At 44.0% G+C, this 23,938-nt stretch overlaps 1 protein-coding gene across 1 annotated transcript; it reads left to right on the top strand.

The window, feature by feature from the left end:
* Nucleotides 1-16,647: 16,647 nt before the first annotated feature.
* Nucleotides 16,648-19,731, top strand: RTP1 (receptor transporter protein 1). The gene is made up of 2 exons (XM_010959222.2): nucleotides 16,648-17,202; nucleotides 19,095-19,731. The coding sequence occupies exons 1-2, from the start codon at nucleotides 16,931-16,933 to the stop codon at nucleotides 19,612-19,614; spliced, it is 792 nt and encodes a 263-aa protein (XP_010957524.1). The 5' UTR covers nucleotides 16,648-16,930; the 3' UTR covers nucleotides 19,615-19,731.
* Nucleotides 19,732-23,938: the final 4,207 nt, after the last annotated feature.

The following is a 23,938-nucleotide window of genomic DNA, read 5'->3' as shown; positions in this document are numbered from 1 at the left end:
TGACCACCTGTGTACGCCTCCTAAATAATGTTGTTTAGTTTTGCCTAGTTTTGAATGTTATCTACATGGAATCATGTCTTTTGTGTCTTCTTTCACATTAGGTTTGTAAGATTCATCAGTGTTGCTGCTTGTAGCTATAGTTCATTTTCTTTGCTGCCTATTACTCACTGGACGGACATAATGAAATGTATACAATCTATCCGACATCAAATAGTAGTTATCAGAATACCTGGTTCGCCTTTAAAAATAAGAGCTGGATTTGCTGCCCCCTTGTGTCTTTCAACAACTACAACAACGTCATCACATATACCCTTTCTTAATCCTAACAGGCAAACAAAGGGCTCCAAAACCTAGCTAGAGTTTCACCAGGCCAGCTTGCTCAAATTACACCTGGGGGCTACGGAGACCACACCTTTCAGCTGCAAAAAGCTTTACTAAGGGAGAGACTTTCATTACCAGCCTCCAACCTTAGCTCTGACTCTGTTGAGGTTTAAGTTATCAGGACCGAAAGAAATTTAGCATAGATTTACCAAATCCAGGTTGAGGGGGGGTGCTCAGGCGCCTAAAAGAATGTTTTAGAAAAGATATCTTTTACAATGTTATTAACTCAGATACCAAGTCCTACTCTGAAAGCAGGCTGGGGAAATTCATTTCAACAGGTATTTCATTCTCTTATTCACCTGATGTTTACTGGGTGCCTGACATTGCTCCAGGCACTAGAATATAAAGCTAAACAAACAGATAAATAATTATGTAACAGTTATTTTATCACCAGTTAGTGATACGTATTAAGAAGAAAACAAATAAGTGGTAAAGAAATAGAGGGTAATAGGCTGGTTCATGGAAAGCCAGGCAGAGGAGGTGACATGCAGAAAAATGTAAACAGAGCCAGCCGAGTGAGCGTCCAGGGGAAGCGTGTGGGTAAAGGGAACTGCAAGGGCAAAAGTGGAAAGAACCTGATGTGCCTGGAGAACAGTGAGAAGGTCAGTATGATACAAGCAGAGGAGGGAGGCCGAGAGTAGCAGGAGGTGAGATGAAGGTGTGGTAAGAAAGTTGGATTTTACTCTGAGAGTGGTGGAAATCCATCGGAGAGTTTAAGCAGGGAGTGATATGACTTAATTTACATTTTGAAATGACTGCTTTGGCTGCCGGGTAGAAAACTGATTCAAAGGGGACAAAAGCAGAAGCAGGGTGGTAAAACAGAAAACTATGGCAAAAACCCTGGCCAGAAATGGGATGGCTTTGGACTGGGTGAGACGGTGGAGACTGTGAGAAGTGGTCAAATTCAGAGTGTATTTTGAAGATAGAGCCCACAGGACATGTCGATGTATTGGATGTGGGGAATGAGGGAAAAAGGTGTTCACGATGACTCCTGGTTTGGGCTTAGCTGGTAGTGGGGTGGGGGAGATCAGAGTAGTCAGGGGGAGGGACACATCTCAAGTTCTGTTGGGGTGCATGAACTCTCAGATGCTTGTTACACACCCAAGTGGACATGTCCAGTGGACAGATGGCACATAAATCTTGGATAGATTAGGGCTGGAGGTATACATGGAGGAGTCCTCATAGAATAAATGGAACTGAATGAGATTACATAAGGAGTGAGGCTAGGAGAAAAGAGGTCTGAGGACTAAACTCTGAGGCACTCAGTATTTATACAGCTGGGAGGCAGATGGGGCCAGCAAAGGAAACTGAGCAGGAATGGACAGTGATGTAGAAGGGAAATCAGAGTTTAGAGTCCCAGAAGCCAATTTTTAAAAGTAGTTAAAAATGGAAAGAAAGAAACTGCCCCCTACACCCCAAATGATATTGAGACGTCAAGTAAAATGTGAATTGACCACTGGATTTTCCAAGAAGGGAGTCATTGATGACTTTGGCAAGGATAATCTTAGTAGAGGTGATGGGATGGAAGCTTGGTTGGGAAGGATTGAGTTAAGACCAGGAAGGGGAGACATAGAGATTTTGAGTGAAGACATTTAAGAAGTTTTTAAGAAATATAATCCATGCTTATAAAAAATTGAACTTACTAAAGATTAATTAATATTTCAGAGGGCTTCTGTGTCTTTTGAATTTATATCTGCTACCAATACAAGGAGGCTAAAAAAAAGTTAAAAAAATGCCTCCATGGTTTGCTGGCAGGAAAATCATAGAACATTTTTAAATAAATCTTCTCTTTTTCATATAAGTGACTTAAAAGTTAACTAGAAACACGAAACTACCCTAGATATGCATCACTAGAAGACAGAGTACTAACCAGATACATGACATCATCTGCTCTGGTTGCCATGGCGATGGCTTAGTTCAGGAGGGTGCACCAATCAATGGCTGTGATTTTGCACACATTCTCCTTTAAAACACGAATTTAATAACCTTATAGATTTGTTTCATCTTGTTTTTTCATTCTTAATTTCTCTTTGACCACATTTTCTCACCTATTTAATATAACTTTTAAATTATTTGTTGAATTACTTATTTTTAAAAACTACTTCTTTTTTTTTTTTTTTGGAATAAGGGAAGTAATAATTTCCTAGCTGACCCATGTAGTTATTGAAATGTTTGTGACACTTCCCTAAGGAGGGAGGGAGCACCTTTGGAACACAAGGTGAGAGGAAGGCGTAAATGACCCCCCTGCTGGCAGCACCACTGAATGACATACCTCAGCCCTGGGAGGAAATCTGCAGCCTGCAGAATTTTGGTCCTGCTGACAGAACATATCAGGCCCAACAGACATCTCCTGGGGTTGGCTATGGAGCAAAGGTGGGAGATAAAAGGGAAAGACTCGGCTGTGGCCCAGCCAGCTGTGGAAACCATTGGGCATATTGTCAGGTTTTTCTTAGCATCCCTCCATCCCCTCTTTGGTAGCAGCCATGCTGTTTGAGCAGGACTGACACCTCTTACCTCCCAGAGGTGGGCCATAATTGGCCCAGACCAGCGGTGTAATTTTAGCCCCTTTGCACAGTGACTGGACCAGGTATGGGTGATTGCCTTAGTTGGTCTCATCAAAGGCATGGCCAGGACTGTTACTCTAAGATGGGGAAAAGAAGCTTTTCTTCTTCCCCTGGATGTGAAAAAAGAAGCCTATATTGTCTGGTTCATGCAGGCATCCATCTTGCAACTACCAGGGCAGCCGGACTTAGCTTAAGTTTCTACCCCAAAAGACAGAACAGAAAAATTAAAGGAAAAAACAAAACAAAGCAAAACAAAACAAAACAACATGGATTTCAATGATTTTGTTGAGCCACTTGGTCAAACCTTCTTGAAATTCAACCTAACCCTGGCTGAGGGTACCTAAAAGGTTGACTTTTAAGTAAATTCCTTCAATTGTTCATAGTATATTGAGTTAGAATTTCTATCACTTGAAACATAATGTAGAAGCCACTATAAATCTATCCCCCCAGACTTGCCTTGCCTCCAAAAGAACGAAAGATTGACTCTAGAAGCAGAGGCAGGGCTGAATGTACAGCTGATTGGTAATAGGGGCCCAGCTACATGACACAGACTGCAAGTCACATGCAGAGAGATGTGTCTGGAAACCATGAAAGGCAAAGTTCCCAGCGTTTAGAGGGGGCGGGAAGGAGTTCTCAGAAAGCCCAGCTGACATCAGAAAGGGACTGACTGTACTCGCTGGAAGAGGACAAGGCAAGGAGAGTTCACCCAGGTCTCTCTCTTCCTCTTCCACCCTCCAGAGCCCTCAGTCCACTATAGAGGACAGGAAAGCTGTGGGTCGAGACAATGGGGGCAGATATGTCAAACTCCAACCCCTCAGCTGCATCTGCCTGTCTATCTGAGCAGAACGCCAACATCAGGTGGACTCAGGAAACGATATGGGAAGAAGTGGACAAAGGAGGTGACATCACTGGATCCAACTTAAGGAGTTGGAGTAGCCTGGTGTTACTCTTCCCTCCAAGCCTCTTCCTGCTTCCTCAGAAAGCATCCCTGATCCTGCTGCTGAGGCTTTTTCAGAACTTAGGGCTCAGCAAGCTATTGTATGCCCTTCAACTCCCTCTTCAGCCTCTTCTACCCTGTACAGCATTTCTCATCCTCGTGTCTTTCATTTTCCTTCAATCCCCTCTCTTTCCAGGACTGTCTCTCTCTCTCTCTCTTTTTTTTTTTAAGTGGAGGTACTGGGGATTGAACCCAGGACCTTGTGCATGCTAAGTGTGTGCCCTATCACTGAGCTATTTCCCTCCCTCTCCCCAGAATTGTCTTCGTTTTGTGAAAAGAGTGTTGTGCTCAGATCTAGGTCTGAATCCTAGTTCTGCCTCGTAGGAGCTCAGTGACTTTGGTTAGTCAGTTTACCTGTCAGGACACTAGTTTCCTCATTTAAAGAAAAACTGGGGGAAGGGAGAGACAATCAAAGGGACGGTGTGAGCTTGGAGGTCATGCTCAGAAAGTGAAGAGTCTGGATCTGGTTGAGCTCTCCAGTGTTTCTTGGAAATACCATCAATCATCCTGAAGTAAATATATCCTTGCTTCCAAATTGCTGCTGTATTTCTGAGCAAAATGACTGTTTTCTCTGGGCTGAGTCTTTGTGTGCATGGTGTGCCTCTCCAGATTAGTGTTCATCATGACTTTTTATTATATGCATCTGTTTCAGCCACCCTGAAGGATGACTGTTTCTTCCCCCATCACTCAGGGACCTTCATAACTTTTATATATACCACATAGCCTCGAATTTAGATCAGACTCTTTCAAACATACCATCCAAGATTGCTGAAAATCTGTCCACTTAGATTTGAATTCTGTAGTTACAGATAGAATCTTAATTTTGTTTTTAGAGATAGAGAATATGGCTGAACCAGTTACTTCAGGTACAGAGCATGCTGAATGTATCTCAAACAGCGCTCAGTTTGGAAGCCACTGGAAAATGTGAGCCCCTGAGGAGGCTCCTTAATAACCCAGTGCTCATTTTTTTCATTAAGAGAGTATTACAAAGGGCCAACTCCCAGCTCTGCAGTGCCTCCCCAGAGGGGAAGAGCACAGAGCCATCCTCAGTCCAGAGCATTTCAGAGAGAACAGAGGGACAGAGTGGGTGATAATGTCTACACTGCTTCAATTGCCTGAGCTGTAGGCATTTCTGAGGGTCCTTGTCTCAGAACTCAGAGAGCTTGTTGGTGAAGTGCGGCCCGGGAGGTCAGTCACAGCCCCAGGGAAGCCTTCCTGGGTTTGTTTGGAACATGTTGTTGAGGATGGTGCCTTTCACGCACCTCTCAGTGGCTCTCTAATGAAGACCCACAGGAGAGGTTTTGCTTAGGCCTCAGCATCAGGAACGGTGCTCTGCCTGAACATCTTGTTTGCTTTTGCTGTACAGACACTGAGAACCTTCTCATTCTTCCTGTTTCCTTTTTCTTGCTGGTGGCTGCAAACATCGGGCCAGATTTGTAGCCACTCCTGTAACACATGTGTGGGAATACATGGGATTCACTGGTGCACTGTCCAGTCCTGGACCCATCTTACAGTTTACTCCTCTTCATCCTCTGTTTTGGTTTTACTGATTTAAAAAAATTGTTAGTATGAAATTGCCAAACATACTTAAAAGTAGAGAGAATAGTACAAAAAGCCTCCACATATCCATCCTCCAGACTACAGTTATTAAGATTTTGCCACATATGCATTATTGCTTCCTTTATTTTTTGTTCATGCCTGGAGAATTTTGAAGCAAGTCCTAAGTCACAGGTCATTTCACTCTTACATACTTCAGTATGCATCTCTAAACATTTTGGACAGGTTCCTAAAAATCCACCATGACGTTATCACACCTAACAAAATTACCAAGAATTCCTTAGAATCATCTAACTCAGTCCATAATCAAATTTCTCATGTTATCTTACATACACTTTTCAACATAGTCTGTTTAATTCAATCAGTATCCAAAGCAGGTCCACACATCACATTCGGCTGTACATCTCCATTCTCTTTTAATTTATGAGAGTTCCCCCTCCCTTATTTTTCCTTTGCCATTTATTTATTTGGGGGAAAAAAACACGTCTTGCAAAATTTCCCACATTTTAGACTTTGCTGGTAGCATCCTTGTGGTAATGTCTGAGATATGCACCACACCCTGCATTTCCTCTAGGTTACCTACAGGCCTGATCAGCTTCAGATATACATTTTTTGACATGATATCTGATGACTAATGTTGCACAATTCCTCTAGCGTTCTATCAACAGGCACATAACACTTGGCTGTCTTTCTTTTCATGATTGATCCACCCTGTTCCCTTTTCCCCCAACAGGCAAGAACTTTCTTTGTTGTTTTGTTTATTTTTCCATTTACTTTTAATATATGCAAATATATATCTCTCATCCTTAGATCAAAGGTAGTCATCTCTATACACAGTTCTGCCCTTTGGTTGTTTTGTTTTTTTTTTTCCTTTTTTAAGTCAAGAGAATATCCAGGAGATGATCGTAACAGTTTATAGAGACAATCCTCACTCCTTTGCTCAGCTCCATAGTTCTCCAGAGGGTGGATATTTCATTTTTATTCATCTAGTTCCCTCCTGGTAAGTATTTACGTTGTTTTCAATCTTTAGCTACTACAAATAACATTGTAATGAATAACTTTTTGTGTACAACATTTTCTATTTTGGCCAGTATATTTTAGGCACAGATTTCCAAACATGGGATTGCTAAGTTGAAAGGCAATGCATATATTATTCTATTATTTATTTTTAGCTATTTTAAAATATAGAACATACTGTTATGTTTTGTGCATCTCTGAAAGCAATTTTAAACTCTTATAAGAAGGTTGGGGGCATAAATTAATTTTTATTTTTATTATTATAATAATGCTTTTTGAGGCAGTAAATACAATGATGATTGAATGTATACCTATCACTTATAGACATAAGACTCTGTTGTGAAAATTAATATTAATCAGAGAGTATCCATATACTTCCTTTTCCCCTTTGTCCACCAAAGCCAACATCACACTTGCCAGGTCAGCCTTTCCCTGCTCCCTCAGGCTTTCCTCATCCCTGGCACTCTAAACTTGTCATTGCCAGCCCAGTTTCTAGACTTTTGTGAGGATGGGTCAAGAAGGATTTTACAGCAGAGAGAAATGACCTAGGGAGACAGGTAGATGGATGGGGGGCAAATGAGAGGTGCTAGGGGGAACAGAAGGTTAAGAAGTGCAAGGCAAGAAAGGTAGGCATATGAGAAATGTTGCTACCTCTTATGAATTTGATCATTTTGTCTCCTTTCAGAAAAGTAAGTGCATGAAATTCTTCTACAATTACTTATTTGGCTCTTGGAGTATGCAGCATGCCCTGTAGGGGTGGACCTGTGTGGATTATAGAACCAAGTCTTTGCAATGTAAACACCTAATGCATTTACAGATAACACTGGATTGAGATTTAAGTCAGCTGTCAGTGTGAAATCAGTTACGTATGAATTAATATATAGGTACCAGCTTATGTACTAACTGAAACCCATCCACAGACTTGCAACGTAGGTATGTCTCTAATTATGAGCAGACCTATAAAGCAAGGCTGGGTCATACCAGTTACCAGATGTCCACCTGCATCCTAATGCTTGAATCCAGGTCTTCTGTATGAATGACTGGCAAATTTTCTAAAGAAGAAGAAAAAACATAGCAATAGGGAAAAAAAAAAAAAAAAGCCTGGCTCTAAGCACAGCGAATGTATTAGCTAATAGAATAGAGACCAAAACACTGGTAAGTGTGGCTGTCATCTAACCAGAGGTCAGGTTGCCCATGATCAATGGCCAGGCGGCCACGAAGCAGTCACATGTCCCCTGCACAGGATTCTTTCATGGGAAAGGAGCCTCTGGGCCTGTCCCTGATGGCCTTGAGGGCTGACTGGGACCCGTTCCCTGAGGGTAGTGCTCTGTAATCCTCTATTTAGTTGATCTCCATCTGTGGAAAACCTAGGGCCTGAATTCAGGATTCTTTCCTCCAGAGAGTTTTTAAACTTTGCTTTGCAGGAGCCTGTGGGAGTTAGTTACAGATCTGTGATTACTTTAGCCTCTCTCCTTGTCCCAGGCTGCATCTGGGTTAATTCTGCTTTCCTTCTGTTCAGAGCTTAGCTCTGGACTATTGTCCTGACACTTACCTTGGAGGAAAATCTCCCTTTTTCTGCCTGCCACTAGTTCCAGCTCAAGGTTTTAAAAGCAAATGTAAAATTTCCATATATTCATGCTTATAAGCACCCAGTAAGGTAGGGACCATTATCCCCACACACCCCCTCCCCCAGATCAGCCAAATGATGAAACAAGGCTTTAGAGGATATAAAGTTACACTCCTAGTAAGTGGCAGAGCCCTGGTTCCATCCTTGTCTGTTTGACTACAAAGTGCAAGCTCTTAACCTCTGTGCTTCCTGCCAACTCCTCCCAGGAGGAGGCAGACTATGACTTCGGCGTTCAAATGGCCACTCTGTTGTTTCTCCTCATTTCAATCCATCCTTTATGCTGTCAACCAGCTGTTCCCTTTAAAACATGGCTGTCCAAGATAGCATCAATCTAATACCCTTGATACGCCTTTTTCCGCCTTCCCAGCAAACTTGTGTGCAAAAACACACAAAGGACACAACTGCTACAGCACTAAGAATTACGGATAGCGACAGACCATTTGCTGGTGTCTGAGAAATTTCCCACTGAGATGCTGAGGGGCTTAAAATGACAAGCTTTTCCCTTCAACCTGTGAAACAGAAGCACAAGACTAGTCAGGATGATGCCCTGCAAAGCAGACTTGACAGTCCCCTCCCCCAGTTCCTCTCTCCCGGCCATGCCCACCCTTCATCTTTAAGTCACCATGCCCGCTGGACACAGCAATTCCCTCGGTGGGAGGAAAACAGAGGAAGAGTCTGTGTTAGTTTCTTCCTGGCACAAGATAAAAAACCAGCCAGGCAGAGAATTAGAGCCTCGGGGGCAGTGTACTCAGAGGCTTGGTTTCCTGAGACAGCACCACCCTGCTCCTTCCTTCCCCTACATGCCTTTGTTGTGTTGATAGAAGTAATGAATATGGAGAAGTGGAAAAAAATTGGGCGTAGGGAAGGAACTCCAGAGATTTAGGCAGGAGTTGAGGGGATAAATTACCAGGTTTTGTTGAGGGAGGCACTCAGGAGAGCCAGTAAGGGCAAGGTTTCTGTGTTGCTTTGGATAAAGAAGAAACAGATTTTAGAGGGATATGCTATGGCAAATGGGAAATAGATGGGTGAAAAGAAAGTTCAGGACACGTTGCTTTGTGTTACACAATGTAACACCCCATCTGGCACCTCTATGAGAAATGTCAAGAAAAACAGAAATTATTTTTCAATGCCTTTTTGGATTGTGTTTCTTTTTGTTGTGGTGATGTGTAATGAATGCCCAGAAGGTGGTTCAAAGCTGTCTAATCCTCATAGTCATAAAAATGGGCGATGGGGGAACTGAAACATTCCTTCTTATTTTGAGTGAGTCACTCGTGATGCACATCTCCAGGACAGTCACCCGCTCCAGGCTGTGACCTGAGTGAGGGGAACCCCGGCAGGCAGGCAGTGAGGAGGGCATCTGTGCCACCTGTCTGCTGGAAAACACTGAGCCTTCCGGATCTTCTTTCAAATTTGAGCAAACAGGAAAACAAGCAAACAAAGCCAAATCAAGCCAAATAAAAATAAAAACCCAATCCAGATGGAAACTATAAAAACAAGCCACAAAAGAGCATAGAAATACTCTAGAGTTGCAAAGGAAGTACAAATTTAAAAGAAGTTACTTTAGGAAGTAAAAGCATGCTTTAGAGTAGTCCGCCTTCCTTCCTCTTTCTCTAACTCTGTTTCTTTCTTCCTGTGGCTCCCTTGTTTCTCCCAATCTTTCACTATTCCATCCTCTTTCTCTTTTCTTCTCCTGCCCCCAACCCCGCACATGCCCTCCCTCCCTTCCTTTCTCCCTCTGCACCTAATTTCCCCTGTTTTCCTGTTCTCCCTTACAGTTTATGTAGTCCCTGCTACGGATCACATGGCGGACATCTTTAAATCTTCCACTCATTCTCCATCCTGTGTCATGAAGGGAGCGTGGGGGGTCTGAAGTTTCAGGTCCTCTCAGTTCCTAAGCCACCTCAGGTTGTGGCGGAGGGCAGGGGGTATCTATCTTCCTGTGGCTGCCTCTTTTGCAGCGTTTATGTCTTACATCACATTCCCTCGGCTCTGTGTCCACTTGTTGAGGCTTGATGAGGAAAGCAGGATGCGCCAGGTGTGTAGCAGTGGTGATGCCCTATGTAGGGCGTAAGGGTTTCTTAGATTGAGTTTCCTGGAAACAGGCTCAGAGATGGAGAGTTGCTTGCAAAGATTACTGGGAAATGCTCTTGGGAGTTAACACCTGTAGGGAGGTGAGGAATCCAGGACTGGATAGACAAGAAAGAAACATGTGGTATGGTTGCAACTGAGTCTCAGTCTATCTTATGGGGGCCTTTGGAAGGGAGATAGCCCTTCAGAGGTGTCTCTAATCAGGCCGGGGTTGGGGTGGACAGGCCTTTGGATGCTTGAATCAGCTAGTCATTGGCCTTTGGGAGCCTACCATGTGGGCTATTTCCAGTGAACCATCAGCATTTGCAATATTCCTAGCTGAGGGATGGGGGCATCTACAGAGAGGAGAGAATCTGGGTGGAGATCTGGAGTGTCTACGGGGGTTTTGGAGAGGGAAATTTTGCCTTTGCCAAAGCTATAGACGCTCAGAAATGTGTGTGTGTGTGTGTGTGTGTGTGTGTGTGTATATATTTATATATATATAAAGCTACGTTCTATTTTCCCAATGAATAGATAATGCTATGATCAAAACCACAATGAGAAATGCAAATCAAGATCACCTCACACCACTCAGAATGGCTATCAAAAAAGTCTACAAATAATAAGTGCTGGAGAGGGCATGGAGAAAAGAGAACCCTCCTACACTTTAGGTTGGAATGTAAATTGGTGCAGCCACTATGGAGAACAGTATTGAGTCTCTTTAAAAAACTAGAAATAGAGTTACCATGCCATCCAGTAATCCCACTACTGAACATAATTAATTTAAAGATACATGAGCCCCAGTGTTCATAGCAGCACTTCACAATGGTCAAGACATGGAAGGAACCTAAGTGTCTATCAACAGATGACTGGATAAAGAAAATGTGGTATATATATACAATGGAATATTACTCAGCATAAAAAAGAATGAAATAATGCCATTTTCAGCAACATGGATGGACCTAGAGATCATCATAGTAAGTGAAGTCAAAGACAAATATCACATGATATCACTTACTGTGGAATCTAAAAAAAATGATACAAATAAACTTATTTACAAAACAGAAAGAGATCCCCAGACATAGAAAGCAAATTTATGGTTACCAAAGGGGAGAGGGGTGGGGGGAGGGATAAATTAGGAGTTTGGGATTAACAAATACACACAGCTATATATAAAATAGACAAAAGACAGAGACCTACTGTATAGCACAGGGAAGTACATTCAATATCTTATAATAACCTATAGTGGAAAAGAATCTGAAAAAGAATTTATATATGAAGGAATCACTTTGCTGTATACCTGAAACTAATACAGCATTGTAAAGCAATTATAGTTCAATTTAATAAAAAAAGGTGGAGTGTATTTCCCAACTTCTTAACTCTGGCCCTGTGATTGATTTGACCAACAGCATATGAAAGCAGTGATGTTCTGGGATTTCTGACCCCAGGCTTAAGGGTTCTGGAAGCTCCCATTTCCTTTCTCTTGGAATGCTCCTTCTTGGAAACCGTCCACCATGCAGCCTGGAAGCCTAAGCAGCTGAGGAATACCATAATAGAGAGGAAAGCATTCTGGAAGTCCAGAGATGACAGAAGCATTGTGAAGAAGGAAGGCAAACCCATACCCACAGTCACTGCCTATTCCAGTGAGAACAAAGTTCTGTGCCTTCCCTGATGGAAACGGTCCAATGTAATCAAACTGCCACCAGGTGGTGGGCTGGTTCCCCATGGAATCGTGTCCCAATCAAGGGTTCAGTGCTGATCTCTGCTACTGTCATTCGGACACTCAGCAGTGAACTTGGAGAATACCTTCTTTACCACTGTGGTATTCTGTATAGCATTGCTTCTGACCAGGAACTGATTTTAAAGAAAATGAAATCTGACAATGGGTTCAAACTTATGGAATTCCTTTGTCTTACTGTATCTCCCATTACCCTGAAGCAGCTGGGCTGACTGAACAGTGGGATGGGCTTTGGAAGACTCAGTTACAGAACCACCTAGGTGAACTGGCACCTCGCAGGCCTGGGGTATCCCGGCATATACCCTGAATTAGCAACCATGGTTTGGTGCTGTTTTCCTCAGCTCCAAGAATTAAGGAGTGGGAAAGCTTGCTCAAAATTACCCCGATGATATATTAGTGATTTTTGTTTGTTTATTTTTTGGTTTATTTTTTGCTTCCTATCCCCCACAACTTTGAACTTTGCTGGTTTAGAGGTCTTGATCCCTAAGGGAAGGATGTTGCCACCAAGGAAGAAAACAATGGTTTCATTAAATTGGAAGTTGAGACCACTACCTGGGCTCTTTATATCAGATTATGGAGGGGCTTACGATTTGGATTCAGCAAAGGTAGGGCATTCTGGGAAGGGAAATGCTTTGTTGTGGTACTGTCAGGTACATTTAGATCCTTGGTCTCCAAGCACTGAGTGCTGGCAGAAACTTCCAGTCATTGATGCAACCCTCAAACATACCTCTCCTCCTTCTCAAATGCCTTTTAGGGACATGGAATTGTCCCTAGGTGAGAATCACTTGTCATTAGTGCATCATTTCGAAAGTGACAATGTTTGTTTTTGTAACTTTTTGATAAGCAATAATAGAATAATAAGCTTCATAAAATATTTCTTACTGAGACAAATAACACATTAGTGACATGGTTTTTCTTTCTTTTCTCTCTTTTTCTCCCCACTACTCTGTTTTCTAGTTGGGGATTGTTTTAAACCATTTTATGGATTTAAATTATGATCACAGACTTTAAGAAATTGGCCAACATGAGGCCATTGGCTTTAAAGACGTCTAAATTGTGGATTTCATGGTATCAGGGTTCAGTTGATAGAGAGCAAGTTGCAACACCATAGGATTATCTGTCTTGATGGAAATATTATTTTATTAGAGAAAACATTCTGCTATACAGAAGGATGTATTACATTGCTCTCTGCATAGTAAGCTCAGATTCTAAATTAAACTTAATTTGTGCCAGTGGGAATTGCATCAGCTGGTTACACACACACACACACACACACACACACACACACACACACACACATACAAACACACACACAACTCTGGTAAGTCTTACCTTTTATGTTCTTGTTTTTCATCATAATGTTTATTGTAGCAACAACTGCAAAATACTTCCAGAGGATTTGTTCCTGGTGTTGGGTAATACACCTTGATTCCAAGGCAAGTTCTATAAGCTTCTCTCAGCTTCACATGCTTTCTGGAAGTGTCCTTAGCTTCCATTCTCTCCTTGACCTGTGGCTGCAATGAGAGACAGCTCCCATCACACCTCTGAAGCTGGTTAAGTCAGTTTACTTCTCCGGGTATCGACTACTTTAATTTAGAGGCAAGAATACTGACTTGAAGGATAAAAAGTTTAACGCATTTAAAAAATCTTTTCTGGTGTTAATGTTCAGTGGCCTTTATTTGATTTCTGTCTTTCTTACTGTGTCCAGTTCAAAGCTAGTGGAGTGACACCTCCTCAGAGATCTTCAACAATGTAGCAGCTCCCAAGGAGACAGACCCTGACTCCAGGCACTACCTGCAGTGCTTCATTAGAAGCTTCCCTCTTCCATCCTACCTCCTGCCCTCCAAAGATTCAGGTGTCTAAGTATAAAGCTCTTCGAATTCATATGTGGCTATAGCCAGAGGGGACTTTAGCCTTGCCATATACCCTAATTCTTCATTGAACAGACGAACAGAGGCCAAGAACAGTGATACCCCTGAGTCACAAAGCCAGCCAGAAGCAGAGCTGGGATATATATTTATATCTCCTGCCTTGTGGTTCTTTGCTTCCTCCACTGAACCAGGGTGCCTGTCATCAAAAAGATTATGGCTTCACAGGAATGGTGGACCTAGAGATGGCTTTAGACACTGTATTTCCTTTGGTAATATTTCAAGCTGAATTTCTGTTTCAGCTCCGAAATCTTTACACTGGGCACCAGCGGTCTGTGGATACTTGCTCCATTAAGCTCGGCAGCAGAGGTGGCATCCGCAGTGCTAACAGGGAGACTGGCAGGCTAAATACACGTCCCTCCTCCTCCCGGGGCTGTGGCCTCAGGGTGGCCTAGTGAACCCCTGCTGAAAGGATACAAATTTCAGTTCTCTGAGTCTGGAAGGGCCATATGCAGTGATGAGAAGGAAGAAAGACACCTTTACTTAGCAAGTGCTTTAAGGTTCCATGCTGGGCAGTACAGTGATTAAGCTGGGGCTTTGGAGACAATCATATAGTTCAAATCCCAGTTCCACTAATTATCAGCTGTTGAATCTTGGGCAAATTAACTAACTTTTCTGCTTTGGCTTACATATTTGCAAAATGGAGCTGCTGCTGCTGTTACCCCCATATAGAGATTATTATTAGAATGAAATAAATTAATATGTATAAAGCACTTAGGACAATGCCTGATCCCTAGTAACTGCTATATAGTGATTGCTGTCACTATATAATTTAAAAATATATTCACATAAAATACCAACACATGTTTTGCCAGAAAGAAATGGTACATATTAAATATATTAGAATACCTACCTAGGAGGATATAAGGGTTTTCAAAGAAAAAAAAAAAAAAAAGAAAAAGAACCAAGGCAAGTAATTCCAGAGCTCCTGCTGTGAATCACTAGAGACACTACTTCCTTATTATCCCATTGCTAAGATGAATAAACTGAGGCTAAAATAAAGGATGCCAAAGCATCAAGCATTCATGCAGAGGCAGGAGGAGCACTTGGAAGATGGTCTCCAGTATCAGATGGGAGATTTAAGCCCTTCTTTTTCATCCCTAAAGTTCAGGATCTGCAGGCTGTTTACAAGTTATACTGTTTGAAGAGCCTGCTCAGATTTTTCCAGCCACAGTAAGCTTCTGCAGGGAGTAGATTTATTTTCCAGCTGTGGGAAGCATCATCTCTGATGCCTGCAATGCAGGTCCATGAGCTTCATCAATAAGTTTTATACAAATAAGTAGCAAGAGTGTAATTGTGAGAAATGAAAAAAATTTAAGGCCGGCAAATAGAGGGTTAGCTAAATAAATTATGCCCAAACATATAACAGCATATAGGCAGCTTCCAAGATGGGATAATATTAATAAAAATGATCTGGAAAAACATTTGTGATATATTATTTAAAAACATATCACAGTATAGTATGTAGCATGTGTATGTATATATACACATACATGCACACACACACATATATGTACAGAAAAATAGCATGGGTATTAGTCTTACTCTTAACTCATTTTATCTATATTTTCCAATTTTTCTATAATAAACCTGTATGACTTTTATAAAGGAAAAATAATTTATTAAAAAGTAGCCTAAACAAGGATGGCCCTAGAGATCATCATTCTAAGTGAAGTAAGCCAGAAAGAGAAAGAAAAATACCATATGATATTACTTATATGTGAAATTTAAAAAAAAAGAAAGAAAAAAAGAGGACACTAATGAACTCAGCTACGAAACAGAAACAGCCTCGCAGACATAGTAAATAATCTTATGGTTCCTGGGGGAAAAGGACTGGGAAGGGATAAATTTGGGAGTTTGAGATTTGCAAATGTTAGCCACTATATACAAAAATAGATTTAAAAAAACAAATTTCTTCTGTATAGGACAAGGAACTATATTCAATATCTTGTAATAACCTTTAATGAAAAGGAATATGAAAATGAATGTGTATGTATATGCATGACTGGGACAGTGGACTGTACACCAGAAACTGACACATTGCAACTGACTGTACTTCAATTTAAAAAAGGGAAAAAGAAAACAAAGTAGCCTAAGAGGCAGTAATAGCAAAAGCTGTTTTTTCCATGTATATTTGTGTTCCTCTTCTATAATTAAGTTGAAAATCAGTGGGGGAGGGTATAGCTCAGTGGTAGAGTGCATGCTTACCATGTGTGAGGTCCTGGTTTCAATACCTAGTACCTCCAAAATAATTTAATAAATAAAATTTTTTTTAAAGTTGAAAATCATCTTTTCTGCTCCTGCCAGGCAGATGCAATTGCTCCCACCGTGTGCACAGGTGGCTGCTCTTATGCATAGCTGTCATGGCATGGATCTCTTTGCATTCTGGGCATTGGGTAGATATCCAGTTACAACCACCTGGCATACAGCCTGGCATAGGGGTATGCCTGACACACATGAATTGAAGAATTGGTACGGGCTCAATGGCTTGGATTTGGCTATCAGCTCTGCCATTTATAAGCTCAGTGAGTCCCAAGCTCCTGATCTGTACAGTGGCCATAACAACTGTGGGTCAAGAGACCTCCAGTTGTTTTTGTACATGACAAAGTGCTGGTCTCAAGATAAGTGAGGGTGCAGAGAGACGGTTTATCATTATTGCTGCATCTATTAACAGGTCTACATCTTCCCATCCCTTATTTTTCTTTGGTTCCCTAAGGCATCATGGTTACCGTAGCAGCCAGATGCTGATGATACCTCCAGGGGCCCCAAGGTAAAGCTGAGCCAGCTCCCAGATCCTCTCCTCTCCATGCCCTTCACAGGCCAGAGTGAGATGTTCTGAAGCTCAGCCTCCTTTCAGGCCCACCCACCCTGTCTTGGGTCACTTAGACCTACAAACCCTGCCTCCACAGCCTCATTTTGGGGCCCTGAAACACCCCTTCGGAGACTCACTCCTTTCCAACCACTGTCTCTTGGCTCCCTGCCTGGTTGCCGTGGAAACAGGTTCCACTGCGGACAAAGGAGAGAGCTGGGTCCTCCTTCCTCCTGGTTCTGTCGATGAGGATTTTTAGACCGTGGAGACTGCGCTGCCCTGCCCTGCACTTGCCCTCGTTTCCCGTGTTCTCACTCAGGTGGAGCTTGCCCTCTCTCGCCACTGAAGAGACCATGTGTAAAAGTGTGACTACAGGTGAATGGAAGAAAATCTTCTATGAGAAGATGGAGGAAGCAAAGCCGGCTGACAGCTGGGACCTCATCATAGATCCCAACCTCAAGCACAATGTGCTGGCCCCTGGCTGGAAGCAGTACTTGGAATTGCATGCCTCGGGCAGGTGAGTAGCCTGTAAGCAGGGGCCCTAAAGGCAGCCACTGGGACACCTTCCAAGAAGAGCCAGAAACATGGAGAACCCAGGTGCTGAGGGTCAGTCTCCCTGTTGGGCCACTATAGACTGGGAGGCAGAGAAAAAGCAGCTAACGGGGAGTTGGGACACCTGAGTTTGATTCCAGCTCTTCCACTGAGAATCTGGTAACTTTTCCTAAGTCATAGTTTCCCCTCTGGAAAAGAGGCGGAATATATTTATTAGTTCTTAACTCTGACATTTTACATATTTTTATATTTCAATATCCTTTTAAAAATGGTTGAAAACCAAGAGAAAGGGGGGCTTGAGGTCCACTGGGGGTCAAGAGGCCTGTGTTTTGGTCCAAGGACAGTTCAGTTTCAATCTATTTAATTTAATCTATATAATTGACTTAATATAAAATATTGGACATACGAGGTATGCTGGAAGCTAGCTCCAGTATTCTATGGCCTTTGAACAGTTCAGTTTCCTTCTTGGACCTCACTTTCTCCATTTGTGGAAGGAGAGGTTAGCCTAGATCCTTGCCCTCCTGTTCATGGACCAGCAGTATCAGTATTAGCATCAGCTGGAACCTGTTAAAGATGCAGATTCTCAGGCCACATCCTAGACCTTCTGAATCAGAAGCCACATTTCACCAAGGTTCCCAGGTGGCGCATATGTACAATTTTGTCTGAGATGACTTTCTAGCACTCTTATCCTTGGGTACATTATGTACATATTTACCTCTGGGACATAAGATGGGGAGCCTGAGTCTATGCCCAGAGTGAGCTAACTGAGGCCGGCTAGGGCTCTCAGATCATCAGCCAGGTCTGGAGGAGACACAAGTAATCCTCACTCAACCCCACAAGACTTCCAGGTCTTTGAGAAGCTTCTGGGCCCTGTCAGAAAGTGTCCAGCCCTTTGCACCCCTTTGCAAATCAGCTGGTTTAGGGAGTTTCACATTTTCATTCTCATTTCTTCTCTTTTACTCACATCCTTTAGGAACTATTTCCCCTCTCCCAAACTCAACTACGAAATTTGGAATGGAAAATGTCAGAACTGGAGGCACCTGAGAAACCACCTAATTAACCCTTTGTTTTACTCTGAGGCGCAGAGTAAGAAAGTTGTACACACAGCTAGTCAGAGGCACAGCCAGCGACCGTAACAGGTGTTCACTAGATGTTTCCTGAATTGCATCGAATAAACTGAAAGGCAGAAAGGAAGGCCTTGCTTCTGACCCTTAGGCTGCACCACAGAGGCTGCCTTTGGGCAGCTTTCCTCATCTATAAAATGTGCACAGTGCACTAAATGAGTCCTTCCTGCTCAAATGTCCTTTTGAGTCTGCCTGCATTTACAGGACTTCAGACACATTAATCCTGGCAAGGGCCTGGAGGCTGAGAAGTGATGATGGTGTCATTTTCTCCTGATTTGGGTCTAGCCTATTCACAGTCAGTGTTGATAGGTAAGATTATGTGTTTTCTATGTGATGGGGGCCATCCTCAATATCAGACTCAAAAGGACATTTGAGCAGGAAGGACTCATTTAGTGCACTGTGCACATTTTATAGACGAGGAAAGCTGCCCAGAGCCAGAGGCCAAAGGCAAGGCCTCAGGGCATTGAGATGGAGGGCACTGAGGCTTCTGCAGAGCACAGAGGAGGGCCTAGAGGTGGCAGAGCATTGCTGGATGCTAGGTGCATCCTGGGTCGCCTGCTCTGGTCCTAGCAGAGCACACAAGGGCGCGGGCTGGTTAGTCACCTGGGGAAAGCCAATGAACCCAGGGGGCTGTAAACACACCGCCTCCACCTCTAGGCTCTGCAGATTGCTGCTTACCTTCTTCCTGGTCTGTCTCCACTGCCTCCACTTCGTCCTCTCCTCCTCGCCACAGGTTCCACTGTTCCTGGTGCTGGCACACCTGGCAGTCTCCCCACGTGGTCATCCTCTTCCACATGCACCTGGACCGCGCCCAGCGGGCGGGCTCGGTGCGCATGCGCGTCTTCAAGCAGCTGTGCTACGAGTGCGGCACGGCGCGGCTGGACGAGTCGAGCATGCTGGAGGAGAACATCGAGAGCCTGGTGGACAACCTCATCACCAGCCTGCGCGAGCAGTGCTACGGAGAGCGCGGAGGCCAGTACCGCATCCTCGTGGCCAGCCGCCAAGACAACCGGCGGCACCGCGGCGAGTTCTGCGAGGCCTGCCAGGAGGGCATCGTGCACTGGAAGCCCAGCGAGAAGCTGCTGGAGGAGGAGGCGACCACCTACACCTTCTCCCGGGCACCCAGCCCCACCAAGCCGCCAGCCGAGACGGGTTCAGGCTGCAACTTCTTCTCCATCCCCTGGTGCTTGTTTTGGGCCACAGTCCTGTTGCTGATCATCTACCTGCAATTCTCCTTTAGCAGCTCCGTCTAAGATTCCCTTGGTGGGCTCAGTGAGGCGCTAGGGATCCAGGGCCTGTGGGGCCAACCAGCTGGTGGGAGGGGTGAAGACAGACCTGGGTTGGGAGTGGGATTAAGTTCTAGTGCTGATGCCGCCACTGACTCAGTGGGAACCCTGGACAAATCACCCAGCTTTTCCATCTATAAAATTAAGGGTTTGGATTAGATCATTGGTTTTTTTCAAAGCGAAACCCAGGGCCCCAACGTTCTATATGGGTGCCTCAGGGACTTTTGGATTTGGAAGGTAGACTAAGTGAATGGGTTTCCCATCCTGGTCAAACCATCCATCCCCAGCTCCTACCTCCTCTTGCTTTAGTTCAATAGCTCCATCTTAAAAGGAGTCTTATTTAAAAGTTTTTTATGAAAAAAGTTTCCATTGCTTTTAAAAAGTTTTAAAATTACAGGACTAGGCGATCTTAAAAGGCCTTTCCACAGGTGACCTCATCCTTGCTTTCTTATTAACTCCCCATCCCTTGCTCATTACCGCCACATCCAGAGCTGCTGCCTTAGATTAGCCTTAAATTAGCCTCTGCCTAGCCTAGTGTATAAGTCTCATTCATAGCTCTGTCCCCGTGCACACAGCAGAGGTGCCTCTTGAAGAGAGAGAGGTAGGAGCACAAGGCTGTCCTTTTTCTTCCACAGGGTCCCTTGCCTCTATTTTCCAGACTCCTAGTTTCCAGCTGCCCTCCACTCAGGGTGGATTCTAGCGTCTGCCTGGCTTGGAGATGGTGGTTGGGGAGGAGTCCCATAGAGCTAGGCTTCCCACCCGGTACATATGAACCATCAGAGAATTTAGGAGGTAGAATGTTAGAAGCAAAGCTCAAAATTCCTAGGAAACAAATATAATGAATGACTCTCCATTATAATGAAGAGTCTTCAGAGCCGGGAGACCAGGGTACAGGGATCAAGTCTGGCTGATGCTCAGTGGTTCTGATGGCCAGAACACAGGAGCAGGGGCCTGGCTTCCTGGACTATTGGCTGAAAACTTAGTTGGGAGGCTTTCCCATATTAGCCAGGTATGGGCCCTCTCACTAAAGATCAGTTGTTCACCTAGAACCACAGGGATGGGGGTCATTAGTAAGAAAGGGAGCACTAACGACGTGAAGGGTTTTTCCTATAAAGACATGCATAGGTATGTGGGAGGATCTTAATTGCTTTCAAATAGGATGTAATCTCGTTTGGAGACAGAGAGAAGACTTTCTGATAGTAGGGGTACAAAGTGGGGTAGGGAGGGAGGCAGAAAGCAGGAAGTGGGACATCACCCTGCACTTTGGGGGGTCCTCATTCACCTCACCTCTGTTAATAACTTGACTCCTCCTCCTTCCCCCACTGCTCCCCTTTTTAATGGGAAGTCGCCACCATCTGTAGTGGTGGAGGGAGAAGGGCCACTCATGAAGACAGGATACTTTAATAAAGATGGGATTTCTTCAATCAGGCTTAGTAGTCATTAATGTGTGCTTGGGGTTCACCAGTGTCCCTGATCTGCAGTGGGCTGCTGGATACCCCCATCTCCCCTCTCCCCTGTCTGGAGTCCCCTCATAAAGCTTCATCTTGCTCCAGCTTCAAGGTCTGAGCCAATCGTGTACACAGGAGGGATGCAGGCAGCCCTCAGTCGGTCATCTAGGGGACTTGGTATAAGACCAATCTTACTGTTGCCCTTGCTCTGATTCTAGTAACTGGCTGGTGACTTCCTTTGCTTCATGTACCCAGTATTCAGTCCTTTATCCAGGAGGCATATCATGAGTGCCTTCTGTCTGGCAAGTCCTGATGTGGGTGCTGGGATCCAGTGGGCACTAAGGGGGAGGCCCCGTCTCTCAGAGATCTCTCCTTACTTCACATGTTCTCAGACTTGGCTGTACTTTAGAAAGCTGGAGGAGCTTTTAAAGAAATGTCAGTGCCCAGCCACTGCCTTAGACCAACAGAATCAGAATTTCTGGGTGTGGGGCCTGAGCATATGATTTAGAATAAGACTCCCAGGTGATCCACCTGTGCTGCCTGGTATAATGCCTTCTGATTGAGGAATAGGTTCCTTCTGCACCCAGTCTTGTAATAATGAGCCCTGAGATATTGATGACCTGCCTTGGATTCTCTAGGTCCAGGGCACAGCTTTCCCTGCTCATGCCTCACTCCCTCTCCTGGGCACTTGACCTTGCCTCAGACCTCCCTGCTCCTGGCTGTCCACCTGCTACAATGGTTTTATCCTGCTCTGAGAGTCTTCATTTTTTGAGCCCTGCCACCCTTGCCAGATGCTTATCAAACTTTGTTGTAATGACCTGTCTATGGCCATCCTTCCTGCTAGAATGTGATCACAGTATGGAAGTGACTCATCCCAGGTCTCACTGCCAGGTAGTGGCAGAGCAAAGAGTCCAACCCTCACCTAATTTTAGACCAGAACTCTTTCCTAAAGCATTAAGCCTCTTCCTGCTCTGCAGAAAGATGTCTACAATCTACAAATACGTGTCTCCTTTATACTTGCTACAGATGAGGGGTCTGAGATTTGCTCACCAGCTTAGCCCATGCATGGGGCAGTTCTTTCTTTGCACACATGGCCACGTGCCACATGATGAACTTGTTAGAGGTACTCCAGGTGTCATTAATAAACTCCTAAGGGACATGCCAGGATCCCAGGCCTCTCCCACTGCAGCTTTTGTGCATTGGTCTTGATGGTTAAGCCAGGAGGAGACCTATGGGCACTAATTTGGGGTTCCAGAGGTTGTAATCCTCAGTGTAGGGTCAGTGAGAAGTGCTGCCTTGATCACTTCCCTCAAACTCATCAGAAAAGGGCACCAGCCCAATGGGAGAACTCTTCCTGGGGGTCAGGAGTCCCGAGAACCCAGATCGCCAACTAAGGACAGTTTCCAGCATAATAAGTTCATAGGCCATCAGAGCTGTAAGGCAGTTTAGAGATGTCTTGATTGAGGATCTTTACGGATAAGAAACTGAAGTCTAGAGAAAGTAGGAAAGTTGACCAGCTCTGTACAGCATGGAGTAAGGCAAGATCATGAAGTCCGGGGTTAAGAAACACTTGAGTCTTGGTTCTGCTACTTGCTAGCTATATGGCCTTAGTTAAGTAACTCAGTAAGTTAAGCTCCTTGAGCCCCAATTTTCCTTCTCATCAAAATGTGAATAATACTACCTGCCATGGAGGGCTGTTGTAAGGAATAAATATTACACCGTCTGTGACATTCCTGATACAGAGCCCATGTTCATTGTCTTCTTTCTGATGAGACTAAATGCTCATCCTCTTCTTTCTGCTCCTTTCCCTTTCAATCTGAAGCCTCCCCTTTGAGTCCTGAAGGGCTCTTTCTCTTTGTAATTTCAGTTCTGTTGGCAAAGACTTAAAAAAAAAAAAAAAAAAAAGGAAGGCAAGGGTTAACTTCCCAGCCCAAGAGTTAGAAATGGCTTATTTTAATATCTGTATCATCACTTCTTTTCTTCCCTTATATTTATTGCAAAGCAATAACTTCATTTTTCCAGCAGCATGGTTGCCACCCTTTATTCTTCAAAGATAGCTATTTAAAAAATCTCCCCAAACAGAAAACATCAGTGATTTCTAGGCTCCATTCCCATTGGCTAAAATACCCCAGGAGGCATTTAGTTCTTTTCCAAGTCCCACCCTAATTCTCTGTAGGAATCCCTGTTACCAAATGCAAGTTCATGTGCCCAATGTACAGTGAGGCCAAACAAAATGAAATGTCAGAGTTTGGAGCAGAGAAAGGTTTATTGAAGGGCTGAGCAAGGAGGAATGAGTGGCTCACACCCTAAAAATCCTGAACTCCCCACAGGGTTCCAGCAAAGCATTTTTAAAGGCCGGGTGAGGGAGGGGGGTCACAGGGTATGTGATCAGCTTGTGCACAATTCTCTGATTGGTTGATGGTGAGTAGCAGGGCAGTTAATATATCAACCTTAGGTGCCTGTAGTTCTGGGGGCTCATGATCATTAAGCAGTTAATTTCTTCCATTTGGTGGTGGTTTTAGTATCTGTAGAACAACTCAGGAAGTGTACATCGGACACTATTATCTGTGTGCTTCAGAGAGGAGCTACAGCAGAGGGTATGGGGGAGAAATCTGTCTCCACAGGTCCTGCTCTATTACATCCCAGTTAAGAAATTTCCTTCGGAATCCTCTTTGGTTTTGCATGGGTACTGCCACATGCATCAGGGAAATGAAATCCACCTGTTGGATGCCTATTTTGTGACAGAGCCTTGTGAGGGTGGGTGGCAGGGTGGTTGTGATATAGAAAGCTCATTGGCCTGGGAGCCAGGAAACCTGGGTTTCAGCCCTGGTTTAGCCAGTATC

The sequence above is a fragment of the Camelus bactrianus genome, chromosome 1, assembly GCF_048773025.1.
Source record: "Camelus bactrianus isolate YW-2024 breed Bactrian camel chromosome 1, ASM4877302v1, whole genome shotgun sequence".
In the NCBI taxonomy this organism is placed as follows: domain Eukaryota; kingdom Metazoa; phylum Chordata; class Mammalia; order Artiodactyla; family Camelidae; genus Camelus; species Camelus bactrianus.
The sequence above is the reverse complement of the archived record's forward strand: the minus strand, read 5'-3'. Positions and strand labels throughout refer to the sequence as shown.